The following is a 25,928-nucleotide window of genomic DNA, read 5'->3' as shown; positions in this document are numbered from 1 at the left end:
TTATTAAAAACAGCTCAATTAAAGAACCTAATCAAAGAACCAATTTTTAACTAAAACATATGGGTTTATTTTCAGATACACCTATAAATCAATATAGATTTCAAATGATCTTAGAATTTGGCACTGCACCTTATAGAAAATATCTTTATTAAAGCAACTCCCAAAATGTAAATATTTTTCGTAACATTAGTCAAATTTAATGTATTTCAGGTGCGTGCCCTTGGCTATCACCATGTCGTCCTTCTTGTGCTTCAGAGTGCAGTCGATGAAGGCCAGGTACTTGCCCACCTTAGAAAGATTGGCCTGAATCACAACGTCATCACCCAGCTTGGCTCCATTCAAAAAGTTTACACTTAGATCTACCGAAACGCCGGGATGACAGGGTTTTGACATCAGGGCGTAGGTGGTTATCATGTCGACCAGGGTCATGATGTAACCACCGTGCATAAATTTATACAAGTTGACATGATCCTGGTCCACTTTCAGCTCAGCAGTGCAGGCTCCATCGCCGCCATCCACAATCTTGACCTTTATTAGAATGGATGTAATAAAAGATTAGATAATGCAGCTGCAGTGGGGGTATTTAATGATCTTACCTTTTGAAGGTGACTCTCAAAACCCGTTGATTTGGTAATGATTTCGGTGATATGCTTGGCGAATTCAACTCCTTTTTTTCGAGTTCCCATGTTTTTTGCTTATAGATGTTGCTCAACAGACAATTCGATAGAGTCTACTCAACTGCAATAAAAATTGTGATTTGTTTGGGAAGGTTAGAAAAGTACTAGATACTGTTTCGTAGATAGATCCATAGATATAGATAGATAGACGTATCGGCCACTTAAAAGTCAAGTTCTCGATAGTGATAAGTCAACAAGGAACTACAGAACAATCCATTTTTATTGTAAAGTGATTTGTAAGGGGAGACAAGGCTAAGATCTGATGACATTAGGACTTGATAGAGGGTCTGTCTACCTTTATATTACATATAAAAGAAAACAGTTTGCTGCGGAAGCAAAAGTTGCAGATGTACATATAACTTGAAATTGAGTGTATGAGGTTAATAAAAGGGTTACTTTGATTTTATAGCAGTATTTGACTTCATTATCTTCGAGTGCAGTTTTCCGCATTTTGACGTAAGTAAACAACTTGTAAATTATCAAAAGAAAGGTAAACAATAATTACGTAATGTCATGATACAGTGGAGAATATTGAACCTACCAAATAACGGCCGGAAAGCCTTTGGAACCGGCATTCAAATCGCACAAAATAACGTAATTCCTTCCAAAAAAACAATGACAATTTAAAAACAAACAACAGCTGTCTTTCGATTGACGTGCCAGTCATCGATTAAACGAAATGCTTTTTCGAACACCGCGAAAAAATCGATACCAAAAATATTTTCAAATTCAAATATATCGGGACTTCATTGGGAAATGGTTTTCTAATTTTTTAATAAAATGAAGATGAGCTGATTGTGTATAGCTAAAGTCCAATTATATTTAATACTCAATAAGTCTACAGCTGTTTGTTTATAAAGATGGGTTTTTGACTTCAAATTCTTTTCTTGAAGCGCCTGGACGTCGACTGCCTTTTCTCCTTTCTAACATCGTTCTCCACCTCATGTAATTTGAACTTTAGACTTCATTATATATTTTGAACACAAAGTCGGTTTTAAGCGTCAGAATCGTCAGATAAATCTGTCTCGTATAACTTATCTTGCTCAATATCCTTCCTAACATAGAAATCAACTGAAACTTCTTCCTTTTCCTGATCATCGTTAATAAAATCATCGTTACTGGACTCATTGACAATGACCACCTCCTTCCGAGATTCCTTGTCTTTTTCCAGATCACCGTTACCAGAATTACCAGGAAGCAATCTTATAAGGGATGTCTTCAACTCATCAAACTCTTCCTGCATTTTTTTCATTTTATCCAGACCAGTGACAATGGATTCAACTGACTTGTTAGCTCCATGATGTTTACTGATCATTCTAGTGACCTTCTGTTGAAATTCTTCATTGTTCTTCTGATTACCGTCACCATCAATCGCTTCCTTGGAATTTCCTTGTGGTTTCGCCACAGGACGGAGCCCGAAAAAGGTAGACATTAACTTGGCTAGCTGCTCTGGATGAGCCTCAAAAAAGCATGTTGGCACAATCATAGTGTGATCACTGGATTTGAATGTTATTCCATCCATTATCTTTTCTTTACAATTTTTTTTTATTTTTTTTGAACAATTGTTAGCAATCGCTTTACTACAAATCGTTAACCTTTACTTATAACAAATGGATTGCTTTGATTTCATTTCAATATTTGATTTTCTTATCGTCGAGTGCTGCCTTCCGCTTTTCAATGAAAGTAAAAAATCTAACGAACAAATTTATGACATCATAAAATAGTAAGAAATGGTACGTAACGTATCAAACTAAAATAGCCATATACATTTTAAAATAGTTTATTTATTCTTCTTTAAGTTCGACAGGTTGGTCTAAAAATCCAGCTTTTCCTTGTCAAATTGAATGTACTTGACTTGTCCTCCCTTGGCAATGATCTTCCCATCCGATTTACGCCTCAGAAGGCAATCCAAATAGGCCATTTTCTTACCGGCCCTTACAGTATTGCAATCAATTTCAATAACTTCCCCAGGTTTAGCAGCAGCGATATAGCTGACATTCAAGTTAGCCGTAACTCCAGGATGGGATCCTTTAAATTTCATTTTATTTAATTAAAGATTTCTAATACCACATTAAATGTATCTTACCTTTCGACATAAGGGCATACGTGGTACAATTATCAACAATTGTGGCCGTTAGACCACCATGTAGGGTTCCCTGCCGATTCAAGTGCTCCTGGGCCACAGTGAACTCTCCCACAGCGCGACCATCACCTCCACCAGTGATTTTAATCTTTGGATACAAATTTAAATTATTAGGATTTTAAGAAATATGTCTTCTCTAATAAATTTCCTGCAGCATATTCGAAATCTGTTAGGTTTGAATACATTCAGAGTTCAGAAAAGAAAGAAATTATTAAATTATACCAGCTTATGGTTTTTTTTAAAGCACTACACTAAATGTTAATGGCCCTTGTGGACTAAACTATAAAAAATAATTTTAAGTCCTGCACTTAATTTTTAAATCTCTTTAGATCTCACGAGAGATGAGCATTTCAAATTCGGACCTATCGATAGTAGCAAGCCATATTATATAACACCATCCCTGCCGACCGAGTCAGCTGTTTCTCTTCTCTCGCCGCTTCAATTTGTTGCATTTATTGTTTATAATCTTACCATTCTTAAAACCCTGTCGAACCCGTTTGAACCACTGGCGTATTCGGACATCTGCTTCACGAAGTCCTTAAAAAAACTCGAGTTATTTATGAACCTCTATGGTATCACATGGTGTGCTAACCATTCCAAGTTTTTTTGTCGCCATTCCGCTGGATTTGGATTCTCAACTAAACTGAGCACGAGGAAATGACAAAAGTTACTGAGGGAGAAATTTCAGACGGCGTCGAAGATGTCGGGAAACGTAAGTGTATGAGTGCTATATAGACACGCCAACACAGCCGAGATAATGAAAGCCGATTTTTCCGATTTGTTTTGGTCGCCCTGTTTGCACCTTTAAAGTACTTGTAAATATGGCTATCTATCTAAATTTTTCAATGACATACTAAAATACCTATGATAGCTCTATTAAAATGTCCTAAGCTGGTAATTTAATTACGAAGATAAAACAGCATAATACAAAATGAAATTCCTATGATAACTGCGTTAAAATTTCTCAAGTTTGTAATTTAATAACCAATCATTATTTGTATAATTACTTTCTCCGTAAGCTACAAGAAAGTCCAAAAAGTGTATGGACTTGTAGATATTTATTAAAGATTTCTAAAATGTTTAAAGATTTTGATCTTTTGATACAATACATCAAAAATAATCTTATTTAATATAATAATATCCGTACATATTTTCCCCTTAGCTAATCTGGAATTCCCTGTGCTAGCCAAGGGATTCGTCCGTCAGGACTCCATACACGATTTTGTAAGCAGTCACGCGGACAGGAACTTTGTAGCCCTAAGTGGTTCCAAATCGGATGTGGTTACCTTGGAGCTAAACAGCAAATTCATGGTCGTGGATCCCTTTCCCTATTTCGTGGCTATTTTCGAGTCCAACGTTGAGGAGCTGCGACCTCTGGATGCTCTGGCCAACCAGGTGAACCTGGTGGCCATATACGATAGCTGCAATGTCCTGGAGGCCCAACACTTGGCTCTGGAGCCGGGTTACACGGCCGTTTGTTCCCTTTCTGTGCCACCAGCAAGATTGGTAACTGTCAAGAGGGCACCCAAGCTGCTGGCCAATGGAAATCTTCTGCTGGCCTCCCTCAACACCTACGGGTCCTTGAGCCTAATGAGCAAACCGGCCGAGTACAACCGCTGGAGTCGGCTGGAGGAGCTCAACATCGCCGTGGTGCTGAGGGACACTTTACTGCCCGAAATGGAGATAGCCAAGATAACAAACTTTAGGCAATATCAGGCATTCATTAATCGCGCCTGGATCACTATGTTCACTTGGTTGCCGCATGAATCAGAGGCCAATGGTTCAATGGTTTTGATCCTAGGAACCGCCACCGGTAGTTTGTGGTTGCTTACTCTGAGCCCCGATGTGAAAACCATTCTGAGTCACCAACAAACGCAGACTTCCCTTGGTCGCATTTGCTATATACACGCTTTCGAGGGTCTCCTGCTAGTGGGCGACATCAACGGACTCATCCATCTGTACCAATTCTCAGCACAGGAAACTACCGGCCTTATCCTGACAAAGACTTTGTGGGAGAAAGCAGACCGCTTGGGCTTGCAAATGGCAGTCATTACCCAATGTCCCGCCAAGGATTGCTACTACATAACCTGCTGCAAGGCGGCGCATCTGCTGACCTGGTGTATGCCAAGATCGGAGGAGAAGGAGTGCCTGGAAGCACGACTCTATGTGGGCGGCGTGAAGATCACCGGACTCTGCAGCCTGGACGACACTAGCTATGCGGCTGGAACCGCCACTAGCCAATTGCAACACATTCAAATTATCCACGAGAACAACCAGCTCAGCCTAAAGATGCAATCGATAGCCATGTATGGGCTGCAGGACTTCCAGTTAATGGGTCTCTGTACCAGTGGGAACAAGAACCTAATGACCATGTTTCTCTACCGCAACAAGGAGTATATGTGCCAAACTGTGTCTCAAAAAAAGCAGTGTGTAATGCAAATACTCAAGGTCGGGAAACAGGATGCACTTGCTCAGCTTAGCAGCAGGCTGGAAATCGATAAACCCATTAACAACTACATCGATTTATTGGCGGAACTCCGTCTTCACGTATTTGCCGAAGAAAATTGGCAAAAATACATTGACTATGGACCGTTGGATTCCTTTCAATTTACGGAGACTGCCACGGAAATTCAGTTGCAGCAGTTGCAACTCAAATTCCATGTCCTTCAATCTGTTCTCCGCCTGCAATCGAGCCTCCTCCAGTTGACGGTTCATATCAAGAATACCCAGGATGAAATGCAGTTGCTTGTGGCGATGCTACTCATCACACACATAAGACTAAGACTCCAGTTTATTGGTTCACTAAGTCAAAGAACCCCATTCCAGGAGGTTGTGATAAAGTGCATGTTTGAGGAGGCCCAACGACTGGTAAACAAACTAAAGGCTGACTTTACGGAGGAGCATGTTTTGGGGGCCACCACAAAGGCTTTTGTTGACCAAATCGGTATACACCTACAGTTTTTGCATGAAAAGCTGGGAAATCCTGTAATAGCTGATCCTACGGATAAGCAAGTTTTGCGCTGCACTGCGTCCTTTGTGGAGGTAAGTTTACACCATTTTGGTTTTAAAACATATCCAAAATATCTATGTAGATTTCCCCCAGCCTGGATCGACGCTACTGCAGTCTCTGCGAACGTACAATCCTGTTCGAGCTGGAGAATCTGCAGGAACTCTACGATCTGGGCAGGAATCTCACATGCCCCGTGTGCCATGGAAGCTTCGCCGTGGAAATGTTACATGCATAAACGTTAAATTTATTCTCAACCTTAACTACCAAGTTGTTTTGCGTGTCCGCCTCTAGGAGCGGAGCAAGAGCGTCCAAAGAAACACCTCACTCGGCTACCAGATGCCGACACACATCGGGGGGAAAAAGAAAAGTAAATGAATGAATCAGCTAATACTCGGAAACGTAGATAATGGGAGTGGTCTCGATCAGCAGAATGTCCTGCTCCACCTGGCGAAGATCGGACTCCAGCTTGCTCTTGCGCTGCCGCTTGGCGATGCTGTCGATGAGTAGCGACATGGACTGATACTGCTTGGTCATGTCGGTCAGGCTCAGGCGAAGGCCCTCTAGAATCTCATTGCGCTCCGGCTGCTCCATCACCCGCATTCCTGGCATCGGCGGCGGACCACCCAAGTCGACGGAGGCCCTGGTGAATCCCTTGATCCCGCGGCACAGCTCCAGCAAACGTGCCTGCTCCTTGGCACACACCGCATTCATGTCGGCCAGCATCCTCTTGGTTTTCTTGAGATACACCGGCACCTTGCCGAAATCCTTGCGGCATATAAACTGCGGAATCAATCCGGAATTGAGTAGATTTTGACGAGTGCCCCCGGGGGTGTCTATGAAGCGAGGTGGCGGGGGACAGGGAATGGTCTGCCCGGCGCACATCTTGTTCCGTTTTATGAAATTGGGCGCCATGTTCGACTTGCGCCCGCCACTGCCCGGTGGAGGTAGTGGGGGCATTGGCGGCATTTTGGGACACTTGTGGGTGTTTTCGCGCCGCCATTTGATACCTTGGTTCTTGCGCAGAAAGGCGCACGGTGGGTCAATCGGGGTGTGGGCACAGCCCATGGAACGATGCAATGATTTCTTGGCTTCGGTGAGGACGCGAGTGCCATCGTTCTGCAGGACAACCGATAGCTTCTTGTCCTCCTCATTCAAGCGTTCGCGAAGTTTCCTGGCATACTTGGCAGCCCTCTCCACAACAGCTGAATGTTGAAAGTAATATAAGGTATATTTAGAAGGATAGTTTATTATATATCCTTACGATTTTTGTACACAAAAATAGATTCCTTGGGTCCTTGAGCCTTCTCAAACTCATGCTCACACCCGAGAATGTTCTCATCGTGATGGGTGATGTAGACCAGCGACATTATTAATGCAAATATATAAGGTTGAAAGTAAAGAACTCTAAAGCGTGCTAGTTCACTGACTAATCCGTTTAATAATGACTGTTTGATATTGACTCCTGTGTTGCCAAGTATTTCTGGGCTAACTTCGTTTGTTACTGCTCAAAACAGAGGTTGCCATAGTATTCCAAAGTTTTTTTGAAATAAATAAAAAACTTTTCAAACAATTGAAATTCAATTTTTCCTCTAGAACTTTCAGACACACTCCAAAAAGTTGGTATTAATGTATATATATTTTTTAAAGCACAAAGTCAAGCTACAGCTTGTGTCGCACACGTGTTACATTTATAAATTGTAAATAATTTGTTACCATATAAAATTCGTGTATATAAATATTTCGCTTGCGTATATAAAATAACTGTTTGCATTGTAAAATTAGCACTAAGATCGTTTGTCATGGTTACATTTTGATTTCGAAGCTTAACATATAGACATGGAAGTGTTGGAAGCACAATTTAAATACGAATACGAACGACATGGATTCAGATACGAATTACAGATTCAAAGCAGCACCCAAAAATGCTGGTGCCGACTTAAAAGCTAGATATGTGAATTAATGGGTTGTGAATTTGACGATGTTAACGAATGTGAAAGCCACTCGGAATTTGCACTTTTCTTGTTTTTGGATGGAGCCAGCTCTCCTCAGCTGACCCCAAATAGGCACTAAAAAAATTTGGATCCGCAACGTGGTCCTTTATTATTGCACGTTGTCATATGGTTGAATTGGAGATGTGAAACCATTCCGCTGACACTGCAGAATCACTTGTTGCCGCTGCTCTCTCGCTCCTCCCGAATCCTCTTGAATGCCTCCGTCTTGACAAAGTCCACCGATCTGTAGACCACACTGCTGGGCACTGGGGCCCGGGCACCTCCCGTGTCCACGCCAGCGAGTCGCATCCCGCTGGCTCCATTTCCACCTTGGGAGTACAGATTGCCCACACTCATGCTGGATCTGTTAAGCAGCGGCGGTTTGTTGGTAACATCCAGATCAAAGTACTGCAGCTTGTGCTCAGCCTGCGCCGGTGGTTGCTGCTTGGGAGCTCCGGCAGCTCCCGCCAAGCTCATCATGGCAGCCGCTGCCGATGCGGTGCGCTGATGTTGCACGGACATGCTGCCGGGACTGTTGGGATGCTGCCGATGCTGCTGGCGAGGCAGGGTGCGCGTCTCGTGGAAGTAGGCGGCACCCGGTGAGTGGACATCCGTTTCATGTGGCAGTACCATGGAAAGAGGGGCTCCAGAGGAACGACGTGTCGACGGCGACATGGTAGCCGAAGTTCCCAACTAAAATGGGGCGTTATTATAAAGACTTTATTCATATATCCCCATTTATATCTCACCTTGAAGACATTCGGCTTGCACTTTCTGTCCACACTGGGGGGTCCAATCGGCTGCTGCAGTTGCGCAGCACCCAGTTTATTAGTTAAATGCTCTACGCCCACCGGGGGCTTTGCTGGAAATTCCTCCGGCGGCTTGTCCTCCAGGGCAGGCAATCCTCCCGCCACCTTCGGCTTCAGCTTGCGGTTCACCGGTGGGCAGTCCGCCTGCTCCATGAAATCGTACCGAAAGACATTGCCCTCCATCTTTGTGGGGGCTGCATTGGTGTAGCAGTGTCGGGGCAACGTTCTTGCACTGGTGGGCGATGAGGCGGCCGTCTGAGCACCGCTAATCTGGCCGGAATTCGCTGCCGTTAATGTGGCAGCCACTGAACCCAAATCGGCGGCCATGAGATTCGGTGTGGATGCTGCAATGGGATTAGAGTTGTGCGGACTGGTGACTGGTCGCTCGCCCAGCAGCTGGTTGACATTGTAGTAGGGTTGCTGGTGGGAGCGTGGAATGTCGTAGCTCTCCTCAATAAGGGTTGAGTGGGCATGGCGACGGGCCACAATGGCCGGTGAAGTGTTTTCCGTATCCGACAGCTGGGGCAGATCTCGCGGAATTCTGGAAATAAACCAAATTACCATAAGTATACATTCAAAACCCTTTGACTTTGCTTTGCCAACTAACTTTTCATTCTCCTTAAAGTCCAATATGAGATTATTTTTGTTTTTTAGCACCTTGGCCAGTTTGTCCAGCGTTCCTTGGTCACCAGCTTCTCCCAGAGATGCTGCTCCCGTTAGCTTGGAATTCTTTTCGGTCGGCGGCACCACTGCACCGCCTTCCTCGGGCATTTTGGAGAAACGCTGCGAGTAGGTCAGCACAAACGATTCGTTCTCAATGGAACTATCAGAGGGTCGTGTGCTGCGATCTTTGATAAAGCTTTGATTAATACGTATTCTCTTGGATAAGTGACTGTTAAAAACCTACCCACATTCTCGCGCAGGGGCAAAGGATGGGCCCACTCATCGTCATCGGTAAAAACGCTTTCCGAATCCGAGTCGGAGCGTTGTTTACTTGCATTTGTACTAGCCAACTGTTGCTGAAAGACCAGAGGGATAACAGATTAGTAAGTCATTAAAATTTAACCTTACTGCCCCAACTTACCAGACTCAAATTGGTGATCTTCGGTGAGTACGATTGATCGTTGGTCAAATTCAGACCGATGTTGTTATGACTGCGCGGCGTATCGTAGAACTTGGGATCCAAGTTGTTCAGCGGCGTGGTGGGGTTGTTTGGTATGGCCACATCTGCACCGGGAGCTCCACTGCCGGGCAGGAATCTCGGGCTGCCCGAGAAGCACTCGCTGATGGGTATATATGGCCCGGAGGCTGTGCTCAAAGCGGGCGAGGCCTGGACGCTGCTGTGTTGCTGGGCTGCTGCCTCCGCCAGGGTTTGTTGCGTCAGCACCAGGTGCTCCGGCAGCTTACGCACCACTCCATTGGCGTTGACCGCCAAGCGGGCAGCCTGTTGCTGCTGCTGCTGCAGTTGCTCGGCGGCTGCGGCTGCCGCCTGAGCTTGGATCAAAGCACTGTGGTTCAGATAAAGAGCTGTTGCCGGCGACGGTGGCGGTTGCTGCTGGGCAGCCGAGAGCAGATCCTGCTGGTCAAAGTTGGCATCACAGAGCATCGTCTCGCGATTGCTGTACTCCGTGTTGACATATACTGAGTCTGAATTGTTGTTCCCAGCATTCGAGGGCATCGGTTGCTGTTCAATGACCGCCGGTCGTCGCAGTTGGGCCACTCCTCCAGCATTTGGGCCCGCAGCTTGGGCCGCTGTGGTTCCAGCGGAGGAGTGCAGCGAAGTGGTGGTCGTATTTTGAGTGGAGTTGCTCAGCCCGCCACTGGAGCTCGTGTGCTGGGTGCGGTTTTCATCTGGATGTTACAAACAAAGACATACTTTAGATGGGGGACCATATGAGTGTTGCTTGGGTAGACTTACCAGCACCCACCGCTCCCAATGGCAACTCATTCGACTGCTTGGTATCGTGCAGGTGACACACCTGGCAGATGCAGTTGACCCAGTCACGCATATCCGCCTCCGTTTCGGCAGCCAGGTAATAGGTACGCTTGGGCGTCTTGATATCAAACATGTACTGAAACTTCTGCTTGCGATTCTCCAGCCGCAGGCCACAGTCCACCTGTTCGCACTGATCCAAATCGATGACGCCCTTCAGCTTGCGGCAGTTGTGGTCGGTGTAGTATTCGAGGCAGAACTGCTCCGGTATCTCGCCCTGCTTCAGCGTGAACCAGCGACGCCTCCAGCGCTGCAAAGATAAATCGGAAACATGGAGTTAGTCAGTAAATAAACAAGAATGGTCACAGTCTAGATCTAGGCTTAAAAGCTCTAAAATACCTTTCGTATCATTCTTTGAGATAGTATTTATTTTAAATTGAACTGTTATCATTGCGCTTTAAGGGCTGTCGAAATTAGAACTCCCCCATTCTATTTCGATTATCGCAATAAAAAGAAACAATCCCAGAAAAAAAAGGTTCTTCTTATTAATAAGTTACTCGATGAAATAAAATGAAGGCTGTGTGATAATTTAAAAAGATAACATTGCTAGTGCAAATCTAAGATGTATAAAAGGTGATGACTAACTCAAAGAGATAATTAGTCATCTGGGCGAAAATCAATTTGAAAGCTAGCTAGTTCCTACTAATAATATTGTAGAACGATTTTCGTATAAGAAATCGTATTCCAGGAACGAATATAAACATACGGTTTTACTCAATTTCAGATTAAAGGAATAGATCGAAAAAAACAATATATTGTTTTAGGGGTTAGCTGGGTCATAATTGATAATAGTAATATGGAGGCTAATTTTAATATTCTATTATTTATTATAAACATGCATTCCGCTCACACATTCACGATTATTATTAGAAGTAAACTGAAAATGTTTTGTTTTACTCTACGATTATCGCTTTTAAAGAGATATCTTACATTATTTTTGTGGTCTGAGCTGGAAATAAATGTTTGTTGATGATTCTGTCGAGAAGTAAGATACCCTTGTTTAAGCGATGGACTGTGGATGGTGATATGGGGGTAGGGCACGGCTGATCAGCTCAACGGCTGACTATACTATCAGCATTAACATTAACTGGTGGTGAGTAAGCGGGTGATGAAGCCGACGGCGGCAGAGACAGCAGCGCCGCTGCTTTTCCGCGAATCATGTTTTATATTGACATTTTCTTGGGTAATCCGCAGGCACACACACACACGTGTCAACGAATCATAAAATCAACACCCCACGCCCACGTTACCGTTAAGTGATTGCCAAAGCAGCTGAGCGGTTCGAGACCCCGCTGAAAACCGTAAACTCCAACTGATAATGGATGGGGTTTCTCGGACTGTATAATATCACGCTTAATTGAATTATAAACAATAAACATAACGCCGCACACAAGCCAGAAATTGGCACCCCGAGGCGCTGGAAATAATACGAAGCTTATTTTCTTGAGGCATCATTATAGTTTGTTTATACAATGGCGCTCAAAATTATAGAAACGACAATGTAACGGGCTATTTTTAAAAACTTGGAAAATGCTTTGTTTACTTTTTACATGCATAGATGAGAATGCTTTTCCCAGTTTCTGAATTCTTTTGTACTTTCAAATCATTTTAGATAAGGTGTTTTATAAATAGGTTTTAATTTTTAGGAACCTCGAATTATACTATTCTTAAATACTTTTCTCTACAAAGAGAATAAAGTTCCAGAAACGTTAATATTGAAACTATAGTATTTAATGATTCTATTTTGACAGCTATTGTATGTTTAAACACAAGGAAACAAAGCCCGTACAGTGAACCCATAGTTGGGTTAGCTGTAATTGAAAAACGCTGTATTGCAGACCTTTTGATCAACGTTTTGGGTGTTCTTGGAACTGTGGTATCCATTATAAGTGGGTTCAAATGTACGCTCCAGAGGTGGCCGCGTGAGTAGAGTCTCGTGTCACGAACGCTTCCGGGAAGTGTAATTTTTAAATTAAATTGAATAATAAAAGATAAGCACGTAATTGTTAAGCTAAACAAGTCGAATAACCACAAAAGAGTGGTATTGAAAAAACATTTTTTAGATTTAAAGATTTTGAAAACTATTTTGAAGACTAAGACTCACGACACTCACGCTACGCATCTCTAGCAAAAGCAGCAACAACAACTACGAGGATCTGGAAAGACAAGTGCGTCATTGTTTTTGTGGCTCCCGTCGCTAGTTTCTCTTGTTTTTTGTTTTTCTGCCTGATCCGATGTGGCTTATCGCCCATGGGCATAAAAAACGGGCCATATGCACATTAAAAACATACGTATATGTACACGAATTACGGAAAAAAATAAATTTGATTAAACGCAACAGTTGGCGGTAATTTAATACAAAAGCGACTCCCTAAAGTAAACATTAAACGGAAAATTAATTAAGCGTAAATTTAGACCAGCGCCAAAAACACGTTCCCACGGCCAGAAAGCAAACATAAACAGAAAGAGAGTGGGAGGAGGAGAGGATGGGGAGGAGCAACAGCAACAACAAAAGAGAGGAAAAACGCAGAGGAAGAGGAAGCCATCGTAAATTCATTCACATTTTCGCAATTTCTGCTGCGGTTTTCTTTTCAGCTTGTTTGCATTCCAATCAACTGGAATACTGGAATCGCAATCCCTCGGCTTAATAATGAATTAAATTATACCACAAACAACAACGGCAAACAAACACTCGCACACACACACACTCTGAGGCAGGCACCAATACAGGCTTAGAGTAATTGTACAAAAAAATGCCACTTCCATTATCCATTCCATTTTTTTTTAATCTTTTTCGTGACTCAATCGATGGACACAGATTACGGTATTTCTCTTCCGGTCTTAAGTTTACCGTTAGCCAATTGCGGTTTTCTTTTCATCTCTTTTCACTTTTCACTAATCACTTGGAATTTCTGATTCGCTTAGCTTGGAATTTCTTGATTTTTATTTTGAGCTGGGGTTTCCAGGAAAATTCCTTAGGTCTTCTGCGTGGGTTTTCCCGAATCCAAAGGATTTCCGATTTTTGGGGACACTTACTGCTCGCCAAATGCGCTTGGTGGGCGGCGACTTGATTAGCCAGCCCTCGTAGAAAGTGCGATCCATAATTTTGCAGCGCTCGACGGAAATTACTTGGATTTATTTGGCTCCTCCGCGCACACCAACAACGTTTAGGCAGACCGTTCGGCGGTTTTTGCGAAATACCTTGTGCAGTGGGACCATGCGTTGCATTTGGAATACCAAATATACTGAATACTTAAGCTACATATTTTTTACTTTGAAAATTAAGTTATTTATATTTTTTTATTTAAATTTAATTTTGAACAGTACTCCATTTTATATTAATCAATGACGGATTTATATGTACACATTCATTTTTAAATTAACCACAAATAACAGATTTGTTGGATTGTGGTATCAGTTAATTAAAATTTATTTTTAATGGTATTTCAAAATTAATTCAACTGTTTCAAATTCTCAATTTTATCCATCGTTAAGGTATTCGTTCGTATCTAAATGTACAACCAATCCAAGCACCGCTTTTTTTTATACTTTCTTTAAAGAAATCAGAACGTTAATGGAGGTTTACATTTTTATCTACAACTTTTCAGCAGTTTTTTCTAATACCAGAACATGTATAATATATATTCTTATTTTCTGAGCTGAATACATTAGAACCATAAATGTGTTAACCAAAAAATTTCAAAAACAAAACGATATTTTTACAAATAAGTTTTATTCCGCCGTGTCAAGCGTATGCCTACAACATACAGATTTTCCATGTAGAACAGCATTTTCTCCCACAGCGCCGCACAGAGGAGTGCGGCTACCAGCCAGATCTCAGGCGGAACCTGCGCCACGCCGGACTCCTGCTGCAGCCAGTGCTTACTTGTCCTTGCTGTCGCCCTTGCCACCACGGATCCTACCGGTACGACGGGCAGCGATGAGACCGACCTTGCGACCGGCGGAGGTGCCTCGCTTGACGGTGGACGCCTTACCAATATGCTGGTGGTTACCACCACCGTGGGGATGCTCCACGGGGTTCATGGCCACACCACGCACCTTAGGCCAGCTGTTGCGCTTCACCTTGTACTTGTGGTAGGCACGACCGGCCTTCAGGATGGGCTTGTCGATACGACCGCCGCCGGCAACGATGCCAACCATGGCGCGGTTGGCCGAGGGCACGACCTTCTTGGCGCCGGAGGGCAGCTTGACACGGGTCTTCTTGGTGTCCTGGTTGTGGGCAATCACGGTGGCGTAGTTGCCAGAGGTGCGGGCCAAACGGCCTCGATCACCGGTCTTCTCCTCCAGGTTGCAGATGATGGTACCCTCGGGCATCTGGCTCAGGGGCATCACGTTGCCGATCTGGAGGGTGGCCTTGCGACCGCAGTAGACGAACTGGCCGGTGTGCATGCCCTCGGGGGCGATGAACAGCTCCTTGCGGATCTTGTAGCGGTAGGGGTCGCGGAAGTGGACGACGGCCAGGGGAGCGCCACGGCCGGGGTCGTGGATGATGTCCTGAAAGATGGAATGGTGGAGTTAGAGTTGGTTGTACATGGAAAGTTGTATCTTTAGTGGAGCCCCAAGTTGGAATAGTGGATATGATATATATTATAACATAGAAATATGGTCAAGACACGAGGTTTTTAATTTGATATATGATATGAAAAGCACTTTGGTTCAAGCTTTGCTTTGAGTATCTGTAACCCTGTATTTAGAATGCTTAACCAACTTTCTGATTTGGCAGATGTGTTTAAGGTGGGCGTCTTTAAATATGCTAGAACAGTAACTCCATTGGACAGATCTCTTCAACTAGATTGAATATGAGAATGAACATATTGGAAGAATTAAAACAAACCTGTATATTACGGTGACTATACAGGAACTATCTGATTTAGCAATTAGTATATCTACACAAGTTATGGTTAGCTCAATTAGACATGCAACACATGGGATCTCTGGCAACTTGAGTATACCTGGGATTTAAAAATCTCTTTCCAACTATAACTCATCGAGAAGTGGATCATTATATAGAAGGTTTTTAAAGTAAAATATCATAGCTATTTGATGTGGCAATTAGTATGTCTACACAAGTTTTGGCTCACTCCATTGGACATGCAAAACATGGGGATCCCTTGCAACTAGAGTGTACATAGGGTTACTAGTTCCTCTGTAGATCTAGCTCATCCCCAAAAAGTGGGATGAACATGGGCTCACCTTGACAACTCCGCGAATGTAGCCGGATCGCTCGGCGAAGTCCAGGGAACGCAGCTTGGCGGCTCCCTTGCGCTTCTTCACGTGCGCCTTGAACACGGAACCAGCGCCCTTACGCTGTGCACGAATAACGCGACCCATTGCTGCAAAGGTAGAATTCACAAGATTAGTAATCCGGATTCAGGTGACACTAAATAATCGTAAAATGATCTTTTAACGCCGTTCGTCTAACAACACGCCACGAAAACGAAATATCGGGCACGTCGGGCGACACCAGTAACATGCCCCGTATTTTCGGGACATTTCTTCTGGATGTGCAACGAATATTGTTAAATTCTACGATTATTTTTTTTAAAAACTCGGCAGCGGAAGTGGTTCGTACCAAAATTTCGGTGGAAAAGAAAAGAAAGAGAGGGAAGACGCAGTGTGACAGTAGAGGTGCGCGAAACTCGATAGCTTTGCGTTAACAGCACACTGTTAAAGTAATTTTTATTGTGCTGTTAGGCGCGATGGTTTGACTTCACTGGCCCATTTTGCGTCCATTTTTTAAATGTTATCCTCGTATGCATCTGATTTTTAGGCAAATTGTGGTCAAGAGTAAATAGAGTTTTGTTTCTCTTCAATTTCGGGCTAGCAATCCATTTTCGAATTTGTTCGGCCAAATTGTTTGTGTAGCGCGTCGAGCTCAATAATTTTGTCCTAACGGCACAGTACTTCTTATCTTCTTATTTGTGCTGTTAGGCGCGATGAGAACCAAATAACGAAGACCGCAGTACTTTTGCACACCTCTACCATGTAAAAAATTTAAATTATTAAAAATATAACATGTATTCTGTTTTTTATATGTGTGTTCTGTGTTTTTAACAAATCCTAAAAAACGGGCTGTCAAAAATAAATTTTTAAAAAATATTATTTAAAAAAGGAGCCGTAACTATTATAGTTTTTATTTTATCTAGTTATCTAGAACTAGTTTTTGAAATGCTGAAAACCAGAGTTGTCAACTTATTTCATTAAAAAGTCTCTTTAACATTTTAACATCCAAATGAGACAATTTTTTATTTAAAATAAAATTTAAAAGTGGACCTGTTAATAACATGTATCTTAACATTTCATCCCAACATCTTGGGTCTTGTCCTGGCTGTGCAGAGCTGCTGCGGTTACTTGATCGGCTGTGGTCCCTACTACTTCGATGTTATATCGGCTGATTTAAATTATCGATTAATCGATGCTCAATTGGACTGGAATCGCTTTCTTGCCAACTCTAGTGTCATCGTCATCGCAATCGTAATCGTCATCGTCATTCGTTCGGATTGGAAGTGCGGGTGTTTTGGCGTCGCGTAAAAGACAAAACAGTTGTGATTTTCTGTCTGCCGACGTGCGATGCAAAAGCGATAGGCCGCCCATCGCTGTGCGTGAAGAGTACGTAGAGTTTGTCATCCGGATGCCAGGATTCCGGAAGTAAAATCCGCGAGTCCTGCGCGAAAGCGAATCGAAAATCGAATCGGGAGGAAAAGCGAGTGGCAGATTTTTTCTGTCTACCTACACAAACACATACGCAGGCTGCTGCGCTGGTGTGGGTGCGGGGTTGTGTTTGTGTGTGTGGCAGGTCCATCGGAGCGCCGCTAAGTAAAAATTGTAATTGTGCAGTGTGCGAAGGAGCGGAAGGAGCAGCAGTGATGAATTAATGTTTTAAAGGCGAAGAAAGATTTTAAAAAGTGCTGGGGAATCGAAAAAGAGCCGCGCCCCGTTTGCCAAACGTTAACTAACACACACACACGCAAACACTCCGTCACAAAAACACACACACACACGCACGCAGTGGTACAAAAGAGACAGCGCGAGAGAGAGAGAGAGAAGAGAAGAAGAGCGGAGAAGCAAAAAGAGAAAAGTTGTATGACAGCAACAAATAGTTTGTTAATTGCACGGGTTTTTTGTTCGTCACTTAAACTTAAACGTAAAGTAAATAAAATTAAAATTAAATACGAAATCGAAATCGAAATCTAGTTCTCCGCTCTTGCTCCTTCCTTGTTGTTTTCCCGTTCGCCGTTTCATTTGCATTTCTCCTCTCTCCACCGCCTCCCCACCTCCTTCTGCGTGCGAAGAAGCAGCAGCAGCAATTCTCCAGATCCAGAAGAACAACAAAAAATAGCAAATCAAAATGGCGCACCAGCAGCAACAACAACTGGCTCCATCGGTCAACTGTTCACTGGACGATATCGATCTGACGGCCCTAAAAGTGAGTTCATATCTTGGGATTGGGTTTGGGTTTCGGTTTCGGTTTGGGTTATCTATCACAAACAGAGCCCCCCGAAAGTAGGGCCACCCCACAGCTCTATTCATTAACACGCCTCGCCCGATTAACGGGAAAGTGACCGCCCCCCGCGATTATTCTCCCAGGTGTGGTCGTTTACACTCCAATTTCCGTTTGCCGAACTATTAGATTCCATAAAATTATTTATACAATCTAAAAGGTTCTATAAATCGATTCGTTTGATGGAGCTAAATTAGTTTCCCTTATGGTTTTCTCTGTTTCTAGATTTGATTTCTCATAATTTAAGGTGGTGTATCCAAATTTAAAACTTGTATAACTCGATTTATTTAAAAAAAACAATGATTAATTGTTATCCCCTATACTCGAACTTATCTTTTCATGTTTTTTATAATTCAAACTAATTGGAGCGACTATAAATTTTAACATTATTCATGTATCAGCGACAGAACTGAGGTTTATCTAAAATACTGGCTTGAAAATGTATTCAAATGTTCACCGATTTCTATTATTTTATTTATTTTTTAAATTTACTAAAAACCACCTTTTTTACCTACTTAAAGTAATTGTTATATTAGAATTCAACTTGTCTGTATCTCAAATTATAATTTTTACATTATCATGTAAATAATTTTTACATTATCACGCATAACTTTACTAGTGATGATTGAAATTTTAAAACGAGAATTAACAAAAAGCTTTTTAACTTAACATTTCAAAGAGGTATACTGAGTATACTGAATTTTAAAGCCGTATGATTCGCTTAGAACCCCCTGCCAGGAACATTGTTCCATAAATACCCCAGAATATCTTATACAACACGACTCGATTGGCCTTTGCAGTCGTCAAACCCTTGAAGGATTCCCCCGCACATTTATGCAAATTGTTTAAAAGTACAACAAAAGCGAACATTTTCTTTGTGTTCGTTAGTTTTTTTCGCACTTTGCCATGGCAACCAAAAAAGCCTTTTTTCTTTGCACTTTTGCCCCTCCCCCATGGAAGCAATCACAATAATAATCGAGTTGATAAATGCAAATTGGCATTTCGATTTCATTGCCTGATAGAAAACCACCCACTCGACACCACCCACCCTGTGTTTTTTATATGTGAGAGTGGTGTGCGCAACTTTTGACCGGCCGGTGTCATCTTCTCCGCTTTGCCAAGCTATTTTTTGTTTCGTTTCGTTTCTCAATGAATTTGTCGAGTCTTAACCCCCTTTCGGCCGCCTCGGCGACCCCCTTAACCCCCCCGTGGCCCGCATGCACGCACTGCCGCATGCGTTTGTTGCCTTTCTCTTTCACCAAACACTCACCACTCTCACCACTCTCGGTGGCGGAACGGAACATGAATTCACCACGCCCGCCTGCCCCACGTTGGGCGCCGTCTCTTTTGCCTTGCGCACCCACCGAAAGTTCAGTTTGGCACGGTTGCGTGTGTCTGTGTGAGTGTCCGTTTGTTGACTCTGCCTGGAAATGGAGGGGGGGGGGGGGGGTGGTTGGGGGTGGATGGGTGGTGGTGCTTGGGTCGTCGCCTCGCTGCTCCGGCATGTGCGCCACTGTGGTTGTAAGTGTGCCCCACACATATGAGGTCAACATAATAGGCCTTAAAGCTGTTCTTAAAATGAGGTATACCATATAAAACTCCATAAACCAAGTTTAGATCGTAAATATTACCTAGGTGCAACTGAAGTCACTGGTTTATAAGAGATAACAATAATTATGTAATGTCATGTTAAGTTGATACTAAAAATTTTAATTTTCGAGTTCTATTAAGCTCAGACTTTTTAAGGGCTATTTATACGATGTTTCATCGATGTTTGCCTGTTAGAACATCAAAAAAGCGATGTTTTCTGCACCTCTAATTTATACTGAACCTTTTTGAGTATTAAAAAATGTTATTAAATTTACAAAATGTATTTATTACTTAATGTTTCTAAGATAATAAGCAATGAAGGCCATCCTGATTAATGCTCCCTTATTAGAAACAAGATACACTTGGACTGCTATTATTTTGGTCCCAACTGTTCCGGCTCGTGTGTGTTTATGAAAAATTGTTCATAGTCGATGGCAGAGCGACGAAGACGAGACAAAAACGAGACAAGAATGAAAATTGTTTAGTTTACTTTATTAAAAGGCGGCAGGCAGAAGCGAGCAGAGCAACACCATGCGTGCTTTTGTATCTATGTGAGCCGCATGTATCTGGATCTCTGTGTATGCATTTGTATTCGTATTTGTATCTTGGCTGCAGCAGACAGCTTGAAGATGGCGATAATGCGGATTCAAATGATAATGACGATGAAAACGATGATTAAGATGGAGCATACAACACACTGGGCTGCCAAGAAAAATGACGACGAACCCAAAGCAAAATCAGTAAAAATGGCAGCAGGCATGAGAATATATGAATTGTGTGTGTCTTCTTGTTTGAAGTGTTGTTTTTATTTTTGTTTGGCCTTCTCCACTTGCCGGAGGGGGCGTGAAAGTGGGCGTGGGGGCGTGGGGGACCGCCCGTCTGCATGTCTGCCATATTCTGCTGACCTGTCTGTGCGTGGCTTTTAAAGGTCATTAAACACAATGGGAAAAGGGAGATGCGATAGCTGCGGAATGTCCCGAAATAGAAAACGAGAAAAGGTCAGAGTCCTTAAAGCTTCGGTTTTCTTTCTTTCGAAAGCTGGCTTGTTTTATGAGGCTTCCGTTCTGGTTTTTTCTCCACCCGATAAGAACTCCATTCTTCATGTCCGATAAGATACCGCAAACTGCATTCATCAGCACAAATTTCATTAATTATTTCTGGTTCTTTTTACGACTCCCCCTTTATTTGTATTTAGTGCAGTTTCTTTATTCTCCTCTGATAAGCATTCAAACGCGGTTTGTCTTAATTTTGGTGTGGCTCCTTCTGTGTATTTTACTCGCATGTGCACTGGAAAAATCAATTGGAAATGTTTTATTGTTATCCAATGAAGATGAGAACATTTTTAGTTTTGTAAGTCAAAAATTAAGTCTCAGGCATTTAAAAAACTTCATTCCACAAGAATTCGCGTTTTGGTTTATTGGTCTTTTAAGGGGAAATATATTGTAGACTGCTTCATCTTCGATTCGGACTTCACTTTAATCTGTAGAGCCATTTTTCCCTCAGTGTGTGTTTATTTTAATCAACATTTATTGCATTTCGTTAGCTGCGATAAAAACGTGTTCGCCCACATTTGTTCGGTTTCCATGTGTCCGTCTGTGCTGCAATTTGCTCTGAGGAGTGGAAAAAATCCACACATGTTTCAGTTTTTGTGGGTTAAGTCAACATTGGCCCCGGGAAAATACTTTTTATAATGTTCGGGAAGAGGCATCTCTGCGCTAGCGAGTGTGTTTATAGAAGCGAATTTCCCCAGAGTATTGGGAAATCATCTCTATTCCACGTGGAACTGTGGAAATTGGTCGAAAAATTATCAGCTCTAATCAGAGTTGGCTTCATTTTGCTGATACCTAAAATGTAGGTAAATGGGTTTTGTGACGTCAGCAGAGTGCATTCCTAATCGAATTGGCCACGCGACCCACACAAATTAAGCCACCAGGCAGACATAGTTTGGATCACTGAGAGAAATGTGATGGAAATAATATTTAGTAATATATTTTAGTTTTAAAATGGTGAAAGACAAGATACAATTTTGGATTAATCTGAACAATTTAGTAGAGCATAAAACATTAGAAACGTATGTTTTTACTATTTTTCTTGAGGAAATGTCAAGAAGAGTTATATAATTAAATATATTACCAGGCCTCACAGTTTTGATAATTGGATTTTATGTATATTCCTATGAATTACAAACAATTTAATAATATTTTGCTTAGTGCAGCCATTGAATCTGCATAAGCCAGCTCCATTAAATTGCATGGGCGTCCTAATATGCAGTCAGTCCTGTTTTTAGCCACTCTCCTGCTCTTTGCATTTTTTGCTGCTAACTGGGCCAAGCCTTTTTTGATGGGGAAAGGGGCCAAATGGAAGGGGAGGGAGTTCTGCGCTTTTAGACAAACAAAACAAAACAAAACAACAACAAAAATTCCAGTTTGCCAGGCCAAGCAAACTGTAATAATGAAGCAACTAACCGAAGAGTCCGACGGCGACAAACTTCTTCTAAAGACAGTGGATAGTCGATAACGGAATTGAACTTCTAGTTTATAAGACTTTTATTAAGTATTTATAAAGATTTATTATATTATTTTTCAATGATTTAACGTTAAAGACAGATTTTTTTGAAGATACTTATACCGACCTTTAGATCGAAGTAGTTTTAAGGATAATATCAAAATTAACTTAGTTTATATAATGGGCTATAAACTTTTTAAATATTTTTTAATATAGGAACTTAAAATTCATTTTTTAATTGTTTATTGAAATCTAAAGTTTTCCAAGCCAAGCTCCACTGTACCTCCAGCGTCTGCGTTGGTCCGCGACTCGATCTTTCGGCCTCCAACGGGTTGTTTAGTTTTAGTTTTAGTTGTACCCGTTTGGACAAATACAAAAACAAACAGCGGCCGGAGCAGAAACAACAACAATATCGGGGGGCCAGAGAGGAAAAGCAAACAAAAGGCAACAAAGGGGGTAGGGGGGTTGAGGGGGAAGGGGCACAGAGGGGCACACATGTGGCGGCAGCTGGACAATTTCCAAAGAGAGCGGCAGGAATAAGCCACAGTAACAACAACATCCGAACCAGCCTGTTTTGCCTGCTGGTAACTGATAACTGTAACCAAATCTACACAGTAAAAAACAAGATATATTATAAACCCAATATTCTTAATAACCCCTGAAAGATAAATATTTTCGTCTACAAATTCTATTCCTGTTGTTTTTACTCTAAGGAGCCCCATATGATAATGTTATACTTAAAATTTGATCGATATTATCTTGATAATTAAGTTTAATCTACCAAAAAAATGTACTGAAAACAATTTTTGAGTATTAAAAGATCATGTCCAAAGTGATATTACAAAGATACATATTAATTTCGCATTTTTATAAGGAACCTTGCATTCGGATTTTTCCTCTTAACAACTAAACCTTTGTTATAAACAATATAATTACGAGTATGTCTGAATGATTTAAAGCTCTTGTTTGGAACATGCATACATACAGATTGAATCTGTAAGATATAAATGTTTTATTTCGGAGTAAAGCTCATTTATTTTTATGACTTTTTCTCTCCATGTACGATCGCTGACCACCGTCTAGAAGTTTTCTTCTAACGGCTACCTGAACCAGGTATTCTCCTCCGAACCACTCGCCCATTGCACTGCTCATTTGGTAGGTTTTGCTTTTTTGTTGTCTTGCTTAACATGTCAACGCTAATGAGTAATGGAGCGGTTCCAGCAGATACTTTTCTCTCGATTTTCTTTGTCGTTTCTTCTCTCCATTCAGTGAGTTCATTTTTCGTGAATTTTTAATTGATTTTTACAACGTGAAGTAATCAGCCATAAATAGCAGTAATTGCCGCCGCACTCCCAGCATGTTCCCTTTGTCTCTGGGGTGTTTGTTCCCAGTTTTTTGCCTTTTCCGCTGCCTTTTCCTTTATTGCATGTGTTTGACACACTTTTCTGGGTTTCGAGTGGTAGAAAATGTGGCTGGGGGTGCAGCCATAAATCTACTTAAAGCGGCTTCCATAGTTCTTCAGCTTTTCCGACACCCCCCATCCATTGGATTTTCCCCTATTTGTTTATTTCGTGGTTTCTTACTTTACTTTTTCTTTAATTTTTTTGCCTGTTGACTTTTTGTCTTTTGGTCTCCAATTCCTGGAGCTTAAGGAGCTTCCAGGCTGTGGAAATTCACTCTGGGGGTGGAAAACTGCAGTTCCTTTGATGGGGATTAAAGTCGAATATAGCTGACAGCTTATGATACCCCATAAATCAATCGTTTCAGGATGCCAAAAGTAATATTCGTTAGAATAGATTTTCCTAATACCATTCTCCTGTCAATAATATATGGATTTCTCTGGGGCGCCTGTCTCTTGTGAGAACTGAAACTTGTAAGACTTCAATCAACCTTCTTTCGACGAGTTCTTGTGCATAACTTGTTGTGGAACTTTTGCACAAACTGAATTTGGAGCAGTAACTGCACTTTACTAACATTTTTTTATCCACCTTTCTTTTGGAACATAAATTGAATCTTACACTGAAAGTATTGTACTAAGAAATATGTTTTATAATATCGAAAGATTACTTGGTATAAAACGAATAACATATTCAAACCAATTTAAAGAACCTATACAGTCTGGAAAACTAAACAACTAGATCTTTATTAAATCGGAATCAGTAAAGCTACATTAATCTTACAATTAATTTATTTCAGGCGAACCCTACTTATAAGTCTAAAGGAAAATGATAATGATATTGTTTTTGTTGCCCCAGGATAATAAGTCTATCAAAAAGCCATAATAACATTCCAGGAATATCTTCATAGCCTATTAAATCAATATTTATTGGGTACAATTTCTTTATGTGTGCCTCGTGGTTCTTAACCCACAACCTCTCGTACCTTTATGCGTCAACTGGGGTTGTCAAAAAAGTCAGTTACCTGTTGAAATGCCGGCGTTCTTGTTTTTGTTTTGTATTTTAATTGGCATTTGCCTTACCTGTCGTTCTGGACGTCTTTGTAATCCGAATGTTCCCCCTTTCCCTTTCCCTTTTCCATTCCCTTTCTCCATCACCTGCGCTCCAATAAAAATAGAAAGCCCGGTGAGGAGGGCTGCCTCCTCTTTTTCTTTCCGTGTCACGCCCCGTGTCACGAGTTGCGTGTCAATGAACTCACATGCAATTTGTATGGCTTTTGGGATCGAGAATGGGCATGGAAGTGGGATATGGGGGCGGGGAATCCGAATCCGAACCCCGAATCGGAATTTGGAAATCGAGGATTTTTATTTTTAACGCAGTGGCAGTACCGCTCCGGACTTGTCTCTCCTTATTAATAATTTGTTTACAAACAATACAAAAACAACGAGAAAACGCTGCCTGGTTCGTGTTTAAAGGTTGTTTAAGTGGTGCGGGTTCCGAAAAAGAGGGACTTAAGAGGGGATTTCGAGGGTTCTTTGTTTGCCTGCTCGACAGAGAGGCAGCTGGGGAAAAAGGATTTTTATTTGGGCGTTTCCACATTGATTTTCCCGTAGCACATCTCTCATGTTCTCCATATCTCTATATCTCTTTCAGGATCCCGCTGGCATCTTTGAACTCATCGAAGTTGTGGGCAATGGCACCTACGGTCAGGTCTACAAGGTAAGCGAATTTATATACATACCTTCTATTATTTTATTAGCTGTTATTTACTTGCCATTTTTGTGGCTATTTTCGTGTTTAAATTTTGCTCGTGTGAAGTTTTTACGACTTTCTTTTCATAAGCAAATTTTCGCCGAGAGAGCAATGATCTCAGACTCTTTCTGAGAGTCACTTAGTCTCTTTATAATTAGCAATCGTTAGACTTTATGCTTGACTGCGTTTCGTTTAAGTTGTTTTTGCAGTATGTTTTTTGCAAAAACGAAATGTATCCGAGTATCTGTATCTACAGGGTGACGCCTCGCCTTCCGTCTTGTTCTTCTGGTCGCTTTAATTAGTTTGTGTCCGCTATGTTGTCTAATAACTTAAAGCGGAGAACAAAACAAAAAATGACTACAAGCCAAAACAAAAATGCCGCGAACGGATTCTTCTCACACATTAACACATTTTTCTGGCTTTTGGCCTGCAGGGCTAATAGTACATAATAGAAGGAATAATAATAAGAAGATATGAAGCGAGGGCCAAGTGCAAAAGACGAAGTTGAAATACCCTTAAAAAACTGAAGTTCTATGTAA

General features: G+C 41.9%; 7 protein-coding genes across 25 annotated transcripts in view; 2 read left to right on the top strand and 5 right to left on the bottom strand.

The window, feature by feature from the left end:
• Window positions 1-110: 110 nt before the first annotated feature.
• LOC108012612 (acyl-coenzyme A thioesterase 13) lies at window positions 111-2,222 on the bottom strand. Of its 3 annotated transcripts, none has more exons than XM_017078032.4 (3): window positions 1,219-1,366; window positions 597-738; window positions 111-528 (listed from the first exon to the last, which is right to left on the bottom strand). In XM_017078032.4, exons 2-3 carry the CDS (start codon window positions 684-686, stop codon window positions 187-189), a joined length of 432 nt encoding a protein of 143 aa, XP_016933521.1. In that variant the 5' UTR covers window positions 687-738; window positions 1,219-1,366; the 3' UTR covers window positions 111-186. The 3 variants fall into 3 exon arrangements, 1 of the variants encoding a protein (XP_016933521.1); XR_010654102.2 differs by lacking the exons at window positions 111-528; window positions 597-738 and adding exons at window positions 1,069-1,145; window positions 1,819-2,222 and having other exon boundaries at window positions 1,219-1,767; XR_010654101.2 differs by lacking the exons at window positions 111-528; window positions 597-738 and adding an exon at window positions 1,069-1,145 and having other exon boundaries at window positions 1,219-2,222.
• A 219-nt stretch (window positions 2,223-2,441) lies between these two features.
• LOC108013184 (acyl-coenzyme A thioesterase 13) lies at window positions 2,442-3,551 on the bottom strand. The gene is made up of 4 exons (XM_017078885.4): window positions 3,413-3,551; window positions 3,292-3,357; window positions 2,764-2,908; window positions 2,442-2,705 (listed from the first exon to the last, which is right to left on the bottom strand). The coding sequence occupies exons 1-4, from the start codon at window positions 3,434-3,436 to the stop codon at window positions 2,491-2,493; spliced, it is 450 nt and encodes a 149-aa protein (XP_016934374.1). The 5' UTR covers window positions 3,437-3,551; the 3' UTR covers window positions 2,442-2,490.
• On the top strand, window positions 3,323-6,090 carry LOC108013182 (uncharacterized). The gene is made up of 3 exons (XM_017078883.4): window positions 3,323-3,532; window positions 3,983-5,862; window positions 5,913-6,090. Exons 1-3 carry the CDS (start codon window positions 3,478-3,480, stop codon window positions 6,063-6,065), a joined length of 2,088 nt encoding a protein of 695 aa, XP_016934372.2. The 5' UTR covers window positions 3,323-3,477; the 3' UTR covers window positions 6,066-6,090.
• Window positions 6,054-7,322, bottom strand: LOC108013183 (enkurin). Its single transcript, XM_017078884.4, has 2 exons — window positions 7,092-7,322; window positions 6,054-7,032 (listed from the first exon to the last, which is right to left on the bottom strand). The coding sequence occupies exons 1-2, from the start codon at window positions 7,195-7,197 to the stop codon at window positions 6,215-6,217; spliced, it is 924 nt and encodes a 307-aa protein (XP_016934373.2). The 5' UTR covers window positions 7,198-7,322; the 3' UTR covers window positions 6,054-6,214.
• A 125-nt stretch (window positions 7,323-7,447) lies between these two features.
• dos (daughter of sevenless) lies at window positions 7,448-13,820 on the bottom strand. The gene is made up of 7 exons (XM_017078882.4): window positions 13,660-13,820; window positions 10,549-10,873; window positions 9,715-10,481; window positions 9,538-9,649; window positions 9,238-9,478; window positions 8,571-9,171; window positions 7,448-8,514 (listed from the first exon to the last, which is right to left on the bottom strand). The coding sequence occupies exons 1-7, from the start codon at window positions 13,723-13,725 to the stop codon at window positions 7,993-7,995; spliced, it is 2,634 nt and encodes an 877-aa protein (XP_016934371.2). The 5' UTR covers window positions 13,726-13,820; the 3' UTR covers window positions 7,448-7,992.
• A 517-nt stretch (window positions 13,821-14,337) lies between these two features.
• RpL8 (ribosomal protein L8) overlaps window positions 14,338-25,928 on the bottom strand; it is a 107,488-nt gene continuing 95,897 nt past the window's right edge. For 3 of the 4 annotated variants that reach the window (XM_065864926.2, XM_065864925.2, XM_065864927.2), the window contains exons 2-3: window positions 15,838-15,977; window positions 14,338-15,138 (exon numbers count right to left, since the gene is read on the bottom strand). In XM_065864926.2, coding sequence (XP_065720998.1) covers window positions 14,506-15,138; window positions 15,838-15,975 — 771 coding nt within the window. In that variant the 5' untranslated portion in view covers window positions 15,976-15,977 and the 3' untranslated portion in view covers window positions 14,338-14,505. Of the gene's footprint in view, window positions 15,139-15,837; window positions 15,978-16,216; window positions 16,240-25,928 lie in introns of those variants that run through there. The other variant, XM_070996554.1, reaches the window with a different exon arrangement.
• The window catches only part of msn (serine/threonine-protein kinase msn), a 34,798-nt gene continuing 25,968 nt past the window's right edge, over window positions 17,099-25,928 (top strand). For 7 of the 14 annotated variants that reach the window (XM_036815117.3, XM_036815113.3, XM_036815118.3 and 4 more), the window contains exons 1-3: window positions 17,100-17,253; window positions 17,943-18,070; window positions 25,291-25,356. In XM_036815117.3, coding sequence (XP_036671012.1) covers window positions 17,993-18,070; window positions 25,291-25,356 — 144 coding nt within the window. In that variant the 5' untranslated portion in view covers window positions 17,100-17,253; window positions 17,943-17,992. Of the gene's footprint in view, window positions 17,254-17,936; window positions 18,071-25,290; window positions 25,357-25,928 lie in introns of all 14 variants that reach the window. The other 7 variants (XM_065865134.2, XM_065865133.2, XM_036815110.3 and 4 more) reach the window with 2 other exon arrangements.

Source organism: Drosophila suzukii, chromosome 3 (genome assembly GCF_043229965.1).
Source record: "Drosophila suzukii chromosome 3, CBGP_Dsuzu_IsoJpt1.0, whole genome shotgun sequence".
Lineage (NCBI taxonomy): Eukaryota > Metazoa > Arthropoda > Insecta > Diptera > Drosophilidae > Drosophila > Drosophila suzukii.
The sequence above is the reverse complement of the archived record's forward strand: the minus strand, read 5'-3'. Positions and strand labels throughout refer to the sequence as shown.

What these genes read in the sequence shown, in the direction of transcription:
- LOC108013182 (XM_017078883.4), top strand. Translation starts at nt 3,478, where the DNA reads ATGACAAAAGTTACTGAGGGAGAAATTTCAGACGGCGTCGAAGATGTC. An exon ending in CGTCGAAGATGTCGGGAAAC is followed by an intron (nt 3,533 to 3,982) that starts GTAAGTGTATGA and finishes TTTTCCCCTTAG; the next exon opens with CTAATCTGGAATTCCCTGTG. An exon ending in GCACTGCGTCCTTTGTGGAG is followed by an intron (nt 5,863 to 5,912) that starts GTAAGTTTACAC and finishes ATATCTATGTAG; the next exon opens with ATTTCCCCCAGCCTGGATCG.
- dos (XM_017078882.4), bottom strand. Translation starts at nt 13,725, where the DNA reads ATGGATCGCACTTTCTACGAGGGCTGGCTAATCAAGTCGCCGCCCACC. An exon ending in CCAAGCGCATTTGGCGAGCA is followed by an intron (nt 10,874 to 13,659) that starts GTAAGTGTCCCC and finishes TTATCTTTGCAG; the next exon opens with CGCTGGAGGCGTCGCTGGTT. An exon ending in GCAAGCCGAATGTCTTCAAG is followed by an intron (nt 8,515 to 8,570) that starts GTGAGATATAAA and finishes GCCCCATTTTAG; the next exon opens with TTGGGAACTTCGGCTACCAT.
- LOC108012612 (XM_017078032.4), bottom strand. Translation starts at nt 686, where the DNA reads ATGGGAACTCGAAAAAAAGGAGTTGAATTCGCCAAGCATATCACCGAA. An exon ending in TTGAGAGTCACCTTCAAAAG is followed by an intron (nt 529 to 596) that starts GTAAGATCATTA and finishes ATTCTAATAAAG; the next exon opens with GTCAAGATTGTGGATGGCGG.
- LOC108013184 (XM_017078885.4), bottom strand. Translation starts at nt 3,436, where the DNA reads ATGGCGACAAAAAAACTTGGAATG. An exon ending in CGACAAAAAAACTTGGAATG is followed by an intron (nt 3,358 to 3,412) that starts GTTAGCACACCA and finishes AGTTTTTTTAAG; the next exon opens with GACTTCGTGAAGCAGATGTC. An exon ending in TCGACAGGGTTTTAAGAATG is followed by an intron (nt 2,909 to 3,291) that starts GTAAGATTATAA and finishes TTGTATCCAAAG; the next exon opens with ATTAAAATCACTGGTGGAGG.
- LOC108013183 (XM_017078884.4), bottom strand. Translation starts at nt 7,197, where the DNA reads ATGTCGCTGGTCTACATCACCCATCACGATGAGAACATTCTCGGGTGT. An exon ending in TATTTTTGTGTACAAAAATC is followed by an intron (nt 7,033 to 7,091) that starts GTAAGGATATAT and finishes TTCAACATTCAG; the next exon opens with CTGTTGTGGAGAGGGCTGCC.